At 36.7% G+C, this 13537-nt stretch overlaps 1 protein-coding gene across 3 annotated transcripts in view; it reads left to right on the top strand.

Moving 5' to 3' along the window:
• The window catches only part of mtss1 (MTSS I-BAR domain containing 1), a 66327-nt gene that overhangs the window by 47026 nt on the left and 5764 nt on the right, over positions 1-13537 (top strand). For 2 of the 3 annotated variants that reach the window (XM_056270467.1, XM_056270468.1), the window contains exons 7-11: positions 8071-8228; positions 8638-8745; positions 8854-8951; positions 10042-10132; positions 11437-11559. In XM_056270467.1, coding sequence (XP_056126442.1) covers positions 8071-8228; positions 8638-8745; positions 8854-8951; positions 10042-10132; positions 11437-11559 — 578 coding nt within the window. The remainder of the gene's footprint in view (positions 1-8070; positions 8229-8637; positions 8746-8853; positions 8952-10041; positions 10133-11436; positions 11560-13537) is intronic. The other variant, XM_056270469.1, reaches the window with a different exon arrangement.

The raw sequence follows: 13537 nt of genomic DNA, 5'->3' as shown, positions 1-13537 counted from the left end.
GTATTGCAAGTATTACAAAAAAAAATCTGTTTATTATATTATATATACGATCATTGTATTTTTAATATTCATTTTTAATTTTTTAGTTTTAGTAATTTTATGTGCTTTTTAGATTTGTATTACTTCAAAATTGATCATTTTCCATCGTTTTGCAAGCAAAGATGGAGTTGTTGATCAAGAAAAAGTATTACAAAAAAATATCTGTTTATTATATTATATATACGATCATTGTATTTTTAATATTCATTTTTAGTTTTAGTAATTTTATGTGCTTTTTAGATTTTTATTACCTTAAAAATTGATCATTTTCCATCGTTTTGCAAGCAAAGATGGAGTTGTTGATCAAGAAAAATGTCACGTTGCAATGTTGGAAATATTTCAGTTTTAAACCATGAAGGCAAGCCAGTGGATATCACACAAGCAAAGTGCAAACTTTGTCCAAGAGTTATGCCGGTGGAGAAATCTCAAACACCCGTCAATTATTCACTATACAGATTTATTACTTTCTTTTATTGTAGTGTGTGAAACATGGTGTGGACATGTTTGTGTGAGATTCAGCTTTGTGTATTAAATAGTTAACAGAGATTTTGAATAAGATTTGAATACTGTTGGGATAATTTTGAGAGTGGTGGAATGTGGCACCAGACGAGTTCATCACATCCAGATGCATTGAATGCATGGAATAAAGGCGTTGAGAAAGATGGATGCGTATGCAGATGCGTTCTGTCATTATGGTGGGTCTCGTCTGCTTCAGCTGTGTGTGGGCAGCAGTAAGAGACTGAACAGTCATTCGCTGTTCACTGCTGCTTTGAGGGGTCAAAACGCCCGCTGATCTATATTCTGCATCCACCCTCACTCAAACGCTTATTCAACATTTCCAGAGGATGTGATAAAAGTGACTTTTGAAACATCAGTTTTCAGTGTGCTCATACATACAGTATAAATCATAAAATGACGAGTTAGATATGATCACCTAAGATATAAAGATATATATTATTTTACTTTTTAAGAGATACATTTATACTTTTATTCAGCAAGGATGGATTAAATTAATCAAAAGTGACAGTAAATAATTTAACATGGTCACAAAATATTTCTATTTCAACTCAATTCTGTTCTTTTGAACTTTCTATTCGTCAAAGAATTCTGAAAAAAAATTATCATAAATTCCACAAAAATAATTAAGCAACACAACTTTTTTTTAACATTGATAATGTTTCTTGAACACCGAACCAGCATATTAGAATTTAGGGCTGGGTTGGAAATATCAATTTCTCAATTTTAATATGTTCTTAGATTTAAAAAAGATTTTTTTTAAATCACATTTTGAAAATGTATCAAAATATCTTCCCCTCCCGCTTGCAGTGACATCTCATCTCTTCTCTGATGACGTGTTTACTGGTGCGAGGATGGGAAAACCTGTCAATCACATGAGGTCCACCAATAACAAAAATGAGATCCAATTTCATAAAAAAGTAGTTTGTTAAAATGTGCTTTTATGCATGTTTCTGTAATTTGAGGAAATGAGCAGTTTTTGACAGAACATTGTCACCAGAATAGCTCATAGCTCAAGGCCACACAAACTCTCAGAGAGGAAAGAGATCCCCCATCCTTCCTTCAATTGGCATGCCATCTTTCTCAACATTGGGAAAACACCCTGTGGTCATACACTCCCTTTCATATAGAAGGGTGCTGCGGCTGCACAATCTGTCTTGTCTGGTATTTAGGAGTAATATGACCTTTGATCCAGTGTCTTTTGGTTTCAGTCACTGATTCTGAAAAATGAAAAGCAAGATCTGTATAATTAGGCTGGACATGTTTCCTCTCGCAAGATACTTTCTTCAAATGTATTAGTAACTCTTTAGCAGACTGTTTGTATCTCCTTGGTTGGATCAGTGGTGGTCTTATATTTGCATTTTCAACCATGCATTATTTTGTATTTCCAACTAGCCAGTAACTTGGTTTTATTTACTCCCTAAATGAAAATCATTTCTTTAATTTGTAGTTCCTCCCTCAGGGATATGATTTTTTTTTCTCTCTCCATATTTATATGGATTTCCGTATTTTCCAACCAAGTGAATTGTGTAAATCCAAGAAAGATTTTTTTGAGGGGGTGCTGTATGATGATTAAAATCGCTAAATGGCCATAAACAATTACTAAATAAACGTTTTCTAATATATTTATTTCATGAACAGATTGCTTCTAACAGCACTGCACAAGCTCGTGGCACCATCTGAGGAACACTATTAGCATGTTAAACAGGGTTCAAAGCACCAAATGTGTGTTACTCTGTGTTACTCGCCAGTTGCCCGGTACCTTTAAAAAAAAAAAATTTATTTTGACAATGCATGGTGGCGAGAATGTGATCTGGATTTGTGCGATCATCAAATCCCAACGGTTGTGATGTAGTTATATAAATATAGTCTGACACGCTACATATAACAGCACTGTGTTTTCAGTTTCGATTCACAGTAAATGCTGCTCTGCAAGTGCTGCGTGTTTGAGTTGCTTATAATTTGCATTTGGGAACGCTACATCTAGGGATGGCCCGATACCATTTTTTTTCAAACCGATACGAGTACGAGTATTTACATTTGTGTACTTGCCGATACCGAGTACCGATACCGATATTTCTACCGCAAAAGTAATAGGCTCCCAGAAAAGAAGACGACTATTTTAGAACACAGGTTAGAAGACTGTTTTTATTTTCTTCTCTGCTTGTTTTAACAAGTCTAAAAATAAATAAAAATTAGTAAAATAATAAATGTATTAACACACAAACCACTGTTAATTTAACATAAAAGCAAGCAGGCTACTGCGTGCATGGTCTGGCATGACTGAATGCGCGCAAAGTGCGCTCCCTTAATAAATCCTAAAAGCTGACAGTTCATCACGATCTCACACATCTCATTTATTATTAATGAAGCTGACTGCACAATCAATCTTTCATAATATCCACACTTTGTTTGTTATAATTAGAGGATTTGCCAGCATACAGAATTCAGCACTGAACAAAAAAGTCCGTTTTGAGCGGTGAGGGGAGTCTATCTTAAATGCTTCTGATTGGCCATTGCGTTCCAGAAATCAACACATATGTCTGTGATTGGCTACATCGCTCAACGCTGTAACCATGTTATGAATAGAAACTCTGTCCTGTAAATCGTTTCTATTTTGTTGTAGTTGTTCTTGTTGCTTTTCTGCAAGAGATGAATAAAAATCTTTTAGTTTTTATGTTTTATCCATAGATATTTCTAGTTTGCGGGAGTCCCGCGAATCGTTTTATTCTCCCGTAACCCGCACACACAGAGTGAGTGCATTACCACCCGCGCGCGCGCTCGGCCATCAGATCTATGATGCGTCTTCAGATGTTTAGATTGCTGGTGTTAAACGATGTACTTTCTTTCCCTCCTCTCGACACCTTAGCTGAACATAACTCACAGTCTGCCTTGCTGTTGTCATCATCCCTTATCTTGAAATGAGCCCAAACCGCCGACATTATACTTTCCTATGCCTCAGTTCACCTCGACAAAGCACTCGCGGCGGCCAGTTTCGTTTTGCAAAATGTACGTGGTATCGGTGCGTGGTATCGGCGAATTTTTATGAGTACGAGTACGAGTATATTAGGACAGTATCGGCCCGATCCCCGATGCCAGTATCGGTATCGGGCCATCCCTAGCTACATCCATCATGAGAATCGTTTATAAATCTGTTGTTGTCGACAAAGAGAAGCGTGGTCAGGTTTGCCAGCTCCCTCTAAGAGAGTCCTTCACTATGATGTTAGTCATCTGCAGCAGAATGAGGAAAACATGGCCTTGTCTTGACAGTCTGAATCATAAGATAGGGGCCGAATGAAGTGTTAGCATAAGTGATTCAGAGGCGAGCGCTTTTATATCACCACTGCACATCCATAAACCCATCGTTGTGCCGTTTGATTTACTGCTGTAACTCACACAGATGGTGAGAAAATGAAAATAAATATGGCGTCTAGACCTGTGATGCGTCTCGGAGTGCACATTCATCTTCATAACTTGCATTTGTGTTACTCGGAGGTCTATGGGGGCAGACCGCTCAGAAGACTTGGACGCCTCTGTGTGGAGATCTTGAAGAAAAAGAGCATTGGTTCTGAATTATTAAAATTCATGCGCATTAGTATTCCAATACCGTTGCCGCTGTGTTTGAGATGGTAGGAAGAACCAGAGCTCTGGATTTTCTGCTCTCTCTAGTGTTTGAATTAACTAAATTTTTTAAAATGAATTCAATTGTATTTGTTTATATTTGATCTGAGTTAATACATTGATAATTAACTTCCTAATTTTATTTGCATACTATTATTTAGACCTGATATGCTAAATAGTATACAAACCAGGGACCTGTTGCATAAATTTAGCCACTATGTTAAGACTGTCTTAATAACTAGTTTGAATAATTAGCAGTTAACCAAGGGGAAATCAGTCTTACTTTTCCAATTTAAATTAGACCAAGCTACCTTTTTAATGTAACTGGCCTTAAAAAGTTAGAAGAATAACTTTAAAGACTAGTCTAAGCAGTTTATGCAGCCGGCCCCAGGTCTACATTCACACGTTGCCATGCTCTCATTGGTTAACAGTGAGATCCTTGTGGGCGCTTAGCCTTCATTCAGGAGGCAGTACTGTATTGGATCCGTGACTAACCGTCATCATCCTCATTATTATTATTATTATTAAGGTTACTTTGCCCTACTTTCCCAGAAAACCTGCACACCTGCCTCCTGCTTGTGTTTATGGAGAGAAGGTGTCTGCTTATGATGACATCATAGCTTCCAACCGCTCGGGATTTCTAGACCTGAGGGAAAGTCTCTCTGGCACACACACAACTTTGTCTGATTGGCTCTGGGTTATTTTACCCTCACCTCCCTTTTCTGCATTTAAATGAGGTTTATGTGTTTAACAAGTTCAAGCCAAACGCCAGAGCTGTGCTACTTTTCAGAAATGTGCATGGGTCATTCCACTTGGTTCTACTTTATATAAACTTTATCGTGTTTTGAGAAGTTGCTTACTGGCCAAGTCAGTTTTTTTCACAATGTTTAGTTTATCACTCTTTCGCATTTCTCTCTGTTGGCTTGAATTCCATTTAAAGTTCTGTAAGAGGAAACAGGCTCCTGTAACATACTTCAAATAGAGCTGTATGTTTCCTAAGCCATTTGTCTAGCAGACAGGCGGTGGGATTTATCAACAGACCTACTGACCTTTGCCCTTTAAACTTCAGATGACCCCAGCCTTAAGCTCTCCTGCCCAACCTGGGTTCTTTTTATCCTTCACTATAGGCTATGTTTGAAGGTGCAATGGCCTTAGAGCATCTAAACACACATGCAGCACAAGGTCAATGCACTCAATGACCAGGGATCATCTCTTTTCTCGGAAGGTCAAAGGACTTAATTGAGTTTCACAACACTGATAAGAATTGCTTAAATCCCAAAGATGCATACGCAGCATATAAACTGATTTGCAGAGGTTGTTTAGAATTACTGTGTCGCTTGTGCAACATTCGTTTATCTGTTATTTGATGGATCTATTTCTATTAATCTAATCAAAAATGCGATTTCGACTCACTCATTAGGTGTTCTCTAAATGTTAATGAACCTTAGTAATACACAACCTTAGTCAGGATTTTAGTCTTTTTAATCAAGAAAATGTTATTTAAACTGTTGGAATGTTCTGTTCTCAGGTGTTTTTATCACCAGTGATTATTATTGGTTTTTCTTCAACCAAAAGTGTCTAAATAGGTGGTCACTGAGATAAAGTTAGTAGTATTCACCAGGTCATATGATTCTTCATCTAATGTGAGCAAACAACATTATTATAAACACGTCTGAAGTACTTCTGAAGAAACCTATGATAATAACCGTACATCTGTCTTGCATGCCATCTTGGATTGCAGAAGATCAGGTGGCACAAAGGACACCTGAGGTTATTGTTAGCAATGGGTCGATGATGTCAGAGATGTATGCTTCTACACGCCTTGCTATTGCGTCCTGCACGCAGCTGTCAGAGTGCTCTCCTGTCAGTGGAATGCTAAACATGTAGCTGTGTGTATTTTTGAGACTGAGAAGGGCTGCAAATTGTCCATAAACATGAGGTTTTCGCAGTGATGCTATAGAAGAACTATGTTGGGTTTTCCAAATAACCTTTCAGTTAACCGTTCTTAAAAGAACCATGTTTTTTAGCGTAAATAACATTTAAACAATTGTGCCACAGATTCCAAAAATAAAGAACCTTTATTTTTAAGAGTGTAGGGCTGAGCAATATTTAATTTTCATGATACATTTATGACGAGTTTGGTAACCATAAAATTAGGAATGAATATCAAGATATTGCTCATCCCTGTCGTGCACACTCGCACACAGAGGAAAAGCTCAGGTCATGTGTTTAAAGCTCCTCACGTGGTGTGTGTGACTCTGTAAACAAACCTCTAAATGTGATTAACCTCACATTTCTCCCATTGCACTTCATCAGTACATTTAAAGCACCAGGAGACAGAAGCAGTCATGAATTTTAGGGTATGATTGAGTAGATCCAGTCATTTTTGTTCTTATTTTCTATCATTATATTTATATCTGTATTATATTATATCACACACACACACACACACACACACACACACACACACACACACATATATATATATATATATTTACTGTATTATTTCGGCTACCCTGCTTTGTAGAATCTGTTGATATTAGCCATTGGAAAAACCTGTATTGGTTCACCACTGCTGTGTAGAGAAACTATCAAGTAGCTACTCTGGAATGTGAGGGACTGTCGCGGTGGTAGTTGGACTTTAAATGAAACACAAGGACACATGCCCACTATACAGTCCACCTGTGTACCATTACCAGAGACCCTGTCGTCACGCCTGGTCACGAACGACCAATGAAATCTGCACAGCGAGACTCTAAAGAACAGCTATTAGCATTGCAGCAAATATTCACATGGTGTATTGTGTCAATAGAAACTGTACTGCCTCCTAGTGGTTAACCATGAGCTTTAACCACTGATCTATATAAATGCCTGGATTGCTCTCGAGTCTTGACTTTATAAAAAGGGAAGCCAATGCATTGCCATATTGGTATGAACTAATATTCCCTCACATTCTATTGAATTAATGGGAAATCTTCTGATTTTAATGAGAAAACATTACAGTTAGCGGTGAAATCTGAATACAGATTTATGCTTTTTAAGTTATGTATATCTGTTCACTGTGGTTACGTAATATTTGTGTTGTGTAATATTGTTATTTTTCGTACAGTAACTATAAATGATTCAAGTGTTTTCGTTAACAGCATGTGTTTCGAAGCAGTAAAGATAATGACTTAAACAATGGTTAAATTAATAATTAGCTCAACGATATACAAAGAAGGCGTAATTCATATGCAAACTGTCATGTTAGTAAAAAGCCATAGAATTTGAGCTGACCTGTGCCTTTTTAACGGTTTCTAAGATCTCCAAGAGTCCAAAGTAAATGTTGGAAGTAAATAATGTCCGAAGTTTTAATTTTAAGTTTTTTATTTTAATATTATTTGTATACTATTATAATAATTATTAATATATTTAATTAGTTTAGTTTATATTTTTGTATTTTAAGTTTTTATTTTAGTTGTAGTCATTTTGTCGTGTGCTTTGTCATTTTCCAATTTTGTTTATATTTCTATTTAGCTTTCATTTATTTTTATTTAAACGATTTTAAACCATTCACTGCAACTTTTTTATTTTATTTCAGTTTTTAGGGCAACCTTTCAAAATTGTATTTAATTCAGGAGTTTCTAAAATGAGTTTTATATTATTTTTGCTTTATTAAATATGAATGAAATGTTTTGATGGTTTTAAATTTAGTTTACAATACTGCAACACTGGTTGCATTATTCTTTATGCACTTATCCTGTTTTGTGACCAAGACTTTAATTTTTGATATTTTCTTTGGCAAAATCTGGTTAAAAAACAAAACAACAACTTGTTTGTAATGTTGCCAGTCACAAAAGTCTGGGTCTTTCTGATCCTATCAGTTGTTCATGACATGTGTCTGTGTTTGCGTAGGTAAAGGCGAGGTGCGGATGCAGTTGGACAGCGCTCTACAGGACGTCAACACACGCTATGCCGTGTTAGAGGAGACCGAGAAGAGAGCTGTGTGTCGAGCTCTTATAGAGGAAAGAGGAAGATTCTGCTCATTTGTCACAATGCTTAAACCTGTCCTGGTGAGTATCTGAACAGACTCTGGTTTAAGATATATATTGTTTGTATTGACTATTGAGACAAAGAAACGATTGCAAAGAACGATTTTCTTGAACTGTAAAATATTTAAATGTTGTGATTAGTATTTGTTTTAATGTTTTTATTTGATGCAGTTTTTAATTAAACAGGATGATTTTCTTTACTGTATTACAGTAAAACATCAGAATGCTTTACAATTTTGAGAACTAGGGAAAAATTAAAATAATGAAAATTTTTATGATCCTAAACCAGGCTTTATTTTCATTATAAATTTAATGTATTCTTATTTTATTTTGGGATGAGAGATTCATTCAGGTTATACTGTTATGAATATATTCATATTTAATTCTGCATAAATATTGTCTGATTGTTTTTTACCCTGGGTAATGTCAGGACGAAGAGATAAGCATGCTTGGGGAAGTCACCCACTTACAGACAATTCTAGAAGATCTTGGGAACCTGACGGCTGATCCCAACACACTGCCCCCTGCTAGTGAACAGGTACTGCATGCTTCTAAATAGGCCAACATGTTACCACTTCATCTCTCTCTCTCTCTCTCTCTCTCTCTCTCTCTCTCTCTCTGACTTTATCTGGTTTTGTTTATGCAGGTTATTCTTGATCTGAAAGGCTCAGACTACAGCTACTCGTATCAGACTCCACCCGCCTCTCCTAGCAACACGTTGTCACGCAAGAGCAGCATCAGCAGGTGAGTTCAGGGTCAGGGAGAAATGTTCATTGATGCAAAAAGTGTTAGTTGATTACAGATTAATGCTTTTTTATATATATAATTAATATTTTTGTGTTTTCGTTGCTAGGCCAATTTTTTATTTTTTTTTACATTTATAATGGACTTTCTTAGCCGTAACCTTTAAGCCTCCTACAGTAAGATATAACAGTTTTAACTCAATTAAAATTTAACTCAATTTTAACTTATTGATTTAAGTAGCCATGTAATACATCTTTTTTAGATCTTTTTTTTTTTCACAAAATAAACCCCTGAATGTGACGTCCTTCAACAGTGACCAACATGACAGGGGGTTTGACATGCTAAATCAAATTTGCCTTGATCTTTTGACATATAAGAGGTCTTTGTACCATTAAAACATCCTCCTTATTATAAACAAAGCATTTATTATCAACCTCGCTTTGATATGGAGGGATCTGTGACGTCACACAGAGCAAGACTTTGACTAATAGTTATACATTGTCCATAGGCCGCCGCCCACTGGCACTCAGCCACTTAAAGGGATTGTTCACCCAAAAATTCAAATTGTCATCATTTACTCGCCCTCAAATTGTTCCAAACCTGTATGAATTTCTTTTATCTGTTGAACACAAAAGAAGATATTTTAAAGAATGTTGGTAACCAGACAGTTGATGGACCACATTGACGGGGTCCATCAACTGTCTGGTTGTCAACATTCTTTAAAATATTTTCTTTTTTGTTCCTTCTATCCCTTTAACAGCGGACATTTGCCTACACTGGATGTTAGCATCGCGTCAAAAGCAAATAGAAGCCATTATAATCACTGATGCTGTCATGCAATAGCAGTGGGCATTGATACTGTTTCCAATGCAATGGCATTAACCAATCATTAGCCACTGCAGTTTATTGACCAGCCTTAAAGGAGCCGCCCATTGAAAACGGAACATATCAGTCAGAGGGTCTGAAGGAAGGTTGAAAATAAATAAGTGAACCTCAAGGAGGATATTAAAATAATAAAATCCATGTCATCATGATCGATTAGAAAAGTATGAGTGCAGAGAGATTGCTCATCTCTTTCTTTCTCTCACAGTAACTACACCTCTGTGCGTCATGTCCCGTCTCTGGACTCCATCTCCAGCGCAGTGGACGGGCTTCACCTGCGAGCCCCAGACCCAACACGGGTATTTCCACACCACAACTATTGGTCTAAAACTTACCTGGCCCATTTATGATGTACTAACCCTGTGAAACCCAAACAGTTTCAAGAATTTGCCACTCAAAACACATACAACCTCGTTCAGCCCAAAGAAGAAAATATGGCTGTAAGCATCATCGCAGCCTCCAGTCTGTTGGGGTGCATAATCCAAACCCCCCCTCAAAATCCCAACCAAATTGATCATGGATACATACACATAATTAAACAGTACCTCAATGCAGATAATATAGAAGATGTAATGTTGTTTGTCTGGGTATTACAGTATAATGAAAATATGGTACTATTTCACTGATGCTGAAAATATTAACAAATAAAATGCTTAGTAATAAATTATAAGCATAAACCATTTGACAATAAAACATTTGTTATCCAATTCAAAGCATTTACAAAAAAAGTAGCATATACGGTATCTAACTCTGAGAACACTAAATCTTATTATGTGAAGTATGCTTGTCTGATTTATTAGCTAAGTTAACCATAATGTGAAAACACAAAGAAATTAGGCAGGACACCAGAGGTGAATAGGGTTAAAAATGTTTAAAAAATGCAAATGAATCAAATAAATAATTAAAAAGGCATTTATTTTCATATTTCCAGTACTAAAATCTGAACAATGGATAATGCCACGTTCAAAATTATTTTGTTGACATTTTAGAGTTTCTACGGATGGAATTTTGGATATCTATTTTCAAATCAGAAAATACTATCAACAGCCAGCGGAAAAATAAAATCTCCATGTTTTTTATAAATAAAATGTCAGGGGAATGATATATAAACAAACCGCTCTGTAGAAGAGAGTTTGGTGTATGGAAGTGCTACTGAAGTGGAGATTTCTGGCTCAGTGCAGAAGAAAAAAGCCTTTAAAGATATGTATCGTATTTTGAAATCTACAGACCAAATATTTAAAGTGTAATAAAATAAAAAAATTTAGATGTTTTCATTACACCGGTCTGGAGGAAGACGTGTTATGGAAGTAAAATAGCCTAAAATCTCAAAATTGACACAAAAAAACAAAACCAATGGTTTTGTCCGTAGCATCTCTGTTTAAATTTGACCATAAGTATCTATATTTTGTGATATAATTTAAAAGATAAAATCAAGATGTGATATTTTATGATTTCTAATCAGGCACTGAAGAGACTACCCAAAAACATTTTTTTTTTTTTTTGCCAAGGAATTGTTTTAGTCCAAGAGGGTTTGGATTTGACACCATCTGATCTCATCTTTCTCTTGTCCCACTCCTCTCTGCCCCTCACCTCCATCTCCCAGCGCTCACGCAGTCCTCTCCTCCTGGTCGGAGGGGAGGAAGGTGCTCGCTCTCTCAGTGAGGGGAATTCTCCAACAATCCCTCGCACCGGCCAGCGTGGCCCACACCTCCGGCACAGGAGCACTGTGAGCACAGACTCAGTGTAGTGTAGTGCTGTGTGTGTGTGTGTGTGTGACTGTGAATGAGTTCATTATTGTTGCATGTACTACTGGAGATGGTCATTGTGCATGTGTGGAGGTTATATCTGTGTGAAGGTAGAGAGCGCCCTCTGCAGGCCATTTTAGAGGGAGACTGTCTGATAAAACTTTACACAGGGAGAAACAAGCTATTTTAATTGATTTTTTGATTATCAGACCCCATTTCTTAAATCAAACACACTAACCAGTATACTTATCTACAACTATAAACCTGCATGCTGCTTTAAAACTCTTATAGGCCTAACTAAACATTTACCAAACTGTCATTAAAGGGATAGTTCACTTTGAAATTAATTTTTGATATGTTTTAGCTTACCTCAAGGGCATCCAAGATGTAGGTGTCTTTGTTTCCGCAGTAGTTTCAATTTTGATATTTTTAGGTCAAACCGTTCTTGTCTGTCAGTCATATAATGCAGGTCTATGGTCACCACCTCAAAGAGCATGCACAGAGAAGTCCAAATTAAACATGATTTAATGACTCGTAAATGTAAGTACACATTGATGGCCTAAGACACGAAACGAGCGGTTTGTGTGAGAAAACGAACAGTATTTATGTCGTTTTTACATCTTGTAACCACAGCCACGTCCAAGTGATCTGAGGGCGCGGGCGCTTCGGTCTGTGCGTTACAAGAGGTAAAAACGATATAAATACTGTTCGTTTTCTCACACAAACCGCTCGTTTCGTGTCTTAGGCCATCAATGTGTACTTACATTTACGAGTCATTAAATCATGTTTATTTTGGACTTCTCTGTGCATGCTCTTTGAGGTGGTGACCATAGACCTGCATTATATGACTGACAGACAAGAACGGTTTGACCTAAAAATATCAAAATTGAAACTACTGCGGAAACAAAGACACCTACATCTCGGATGCCCTTGAGGTAAGCTAAAACATATCAAAAATTAATTTCAAAGTGAACTATCCCTTTAAAGTCACAATCCAATCAATTCCTAATGGGTAAAATCAAGTCCCACCCTACATTTTATTTTCTTATAATGAAACCGGTTTGAACACCATTTCATGTTGACTTTAAGGGTATTTTCAGACCTGTAGATCGTTTGCTTTGTTCAGAAACAGGGACTTAATTTGTTAGAATGTTGCATTTTCTTCTTGGTTCAGTTCACTTTCACAAGGCAGCATTTCAAAGTTCATTGTTTACGTTCCTCTGCGTCATCCATCAAGATGGATTGACAAGTTCACTCCATGGGCTTATTGTGGCTTTATCTGTCGAGGCACACGCAAACACTTACCGGTATATGAATGTATCCATCATTCCCGCTCTAACTGATAAATGATTCACTGCCCAGCCAAAAAAAAGTATCCATTTGGATTTAAATAGGCAAATGCTTAAGAGTCAATGACTGGATTACTATTGCAGTGATTATGTTTCTAGCATGTTATATGTTTGGCAACAGTTCTTCTAACCCTAATTGATGGAGTGTGTAGCTTTTCATTTCTTAAACAACCAGGTAGAAAAACACATCATGGCCATATTCCAGAATGACAATGTCAAGATTCATCAGGATTAAATAAATTGTGTAAGAATGGTTGGGAGGGAGCATGAAGAATCATTTACACACATGAATCGGCACCTCTGAGTCCAGACCTTAAATTCAGTGAAAGTCTTTGTAATGTGCTGAAGGAGACTTTACAGAGTGCATTGTCAATACAAGATCTTGAGCAAAAATTGATGCACCTCTTGATGGAAATAACATCAAAACATATTTCCATCAAGCGGTGCATCTTTTTTTTTTTTTGGAGGTGCATCAATCTTATATTGACAATGCATGAGTCAAACTCTCTTGATGATACGCTTGGTTCTTTGGTCCGTTGGGTAGGATTGCTTTCTCACATCAACCAAACCACTCAAGAGTTTTTCAATTGGGCCGAGACCACCTCGTTTA

Source organism: Rhinichthys klamathensis, unplaced genomic scaffold (genome assembly GCF_029890125.1).
Source record: "Rhinichthys klamathensis goyatoka isolate OS25496 unplaced genomic scaffold, OSU_Roscu_1.1 h1tg000303l_1, whole genome shotgun sequence".
Lineage (NCBI taxonomy): Eukaryota > Metazoa > Chordata > Actinopteri > Cypriniformes > Leuciscidae > Rhinichthys > Rhinichthys klamathensis.
The sequence above is the reverse complement of the archived record's forward strand: the minus strand, read 5'-3'. Positions and strand labels throughout refer to the sequence as shown.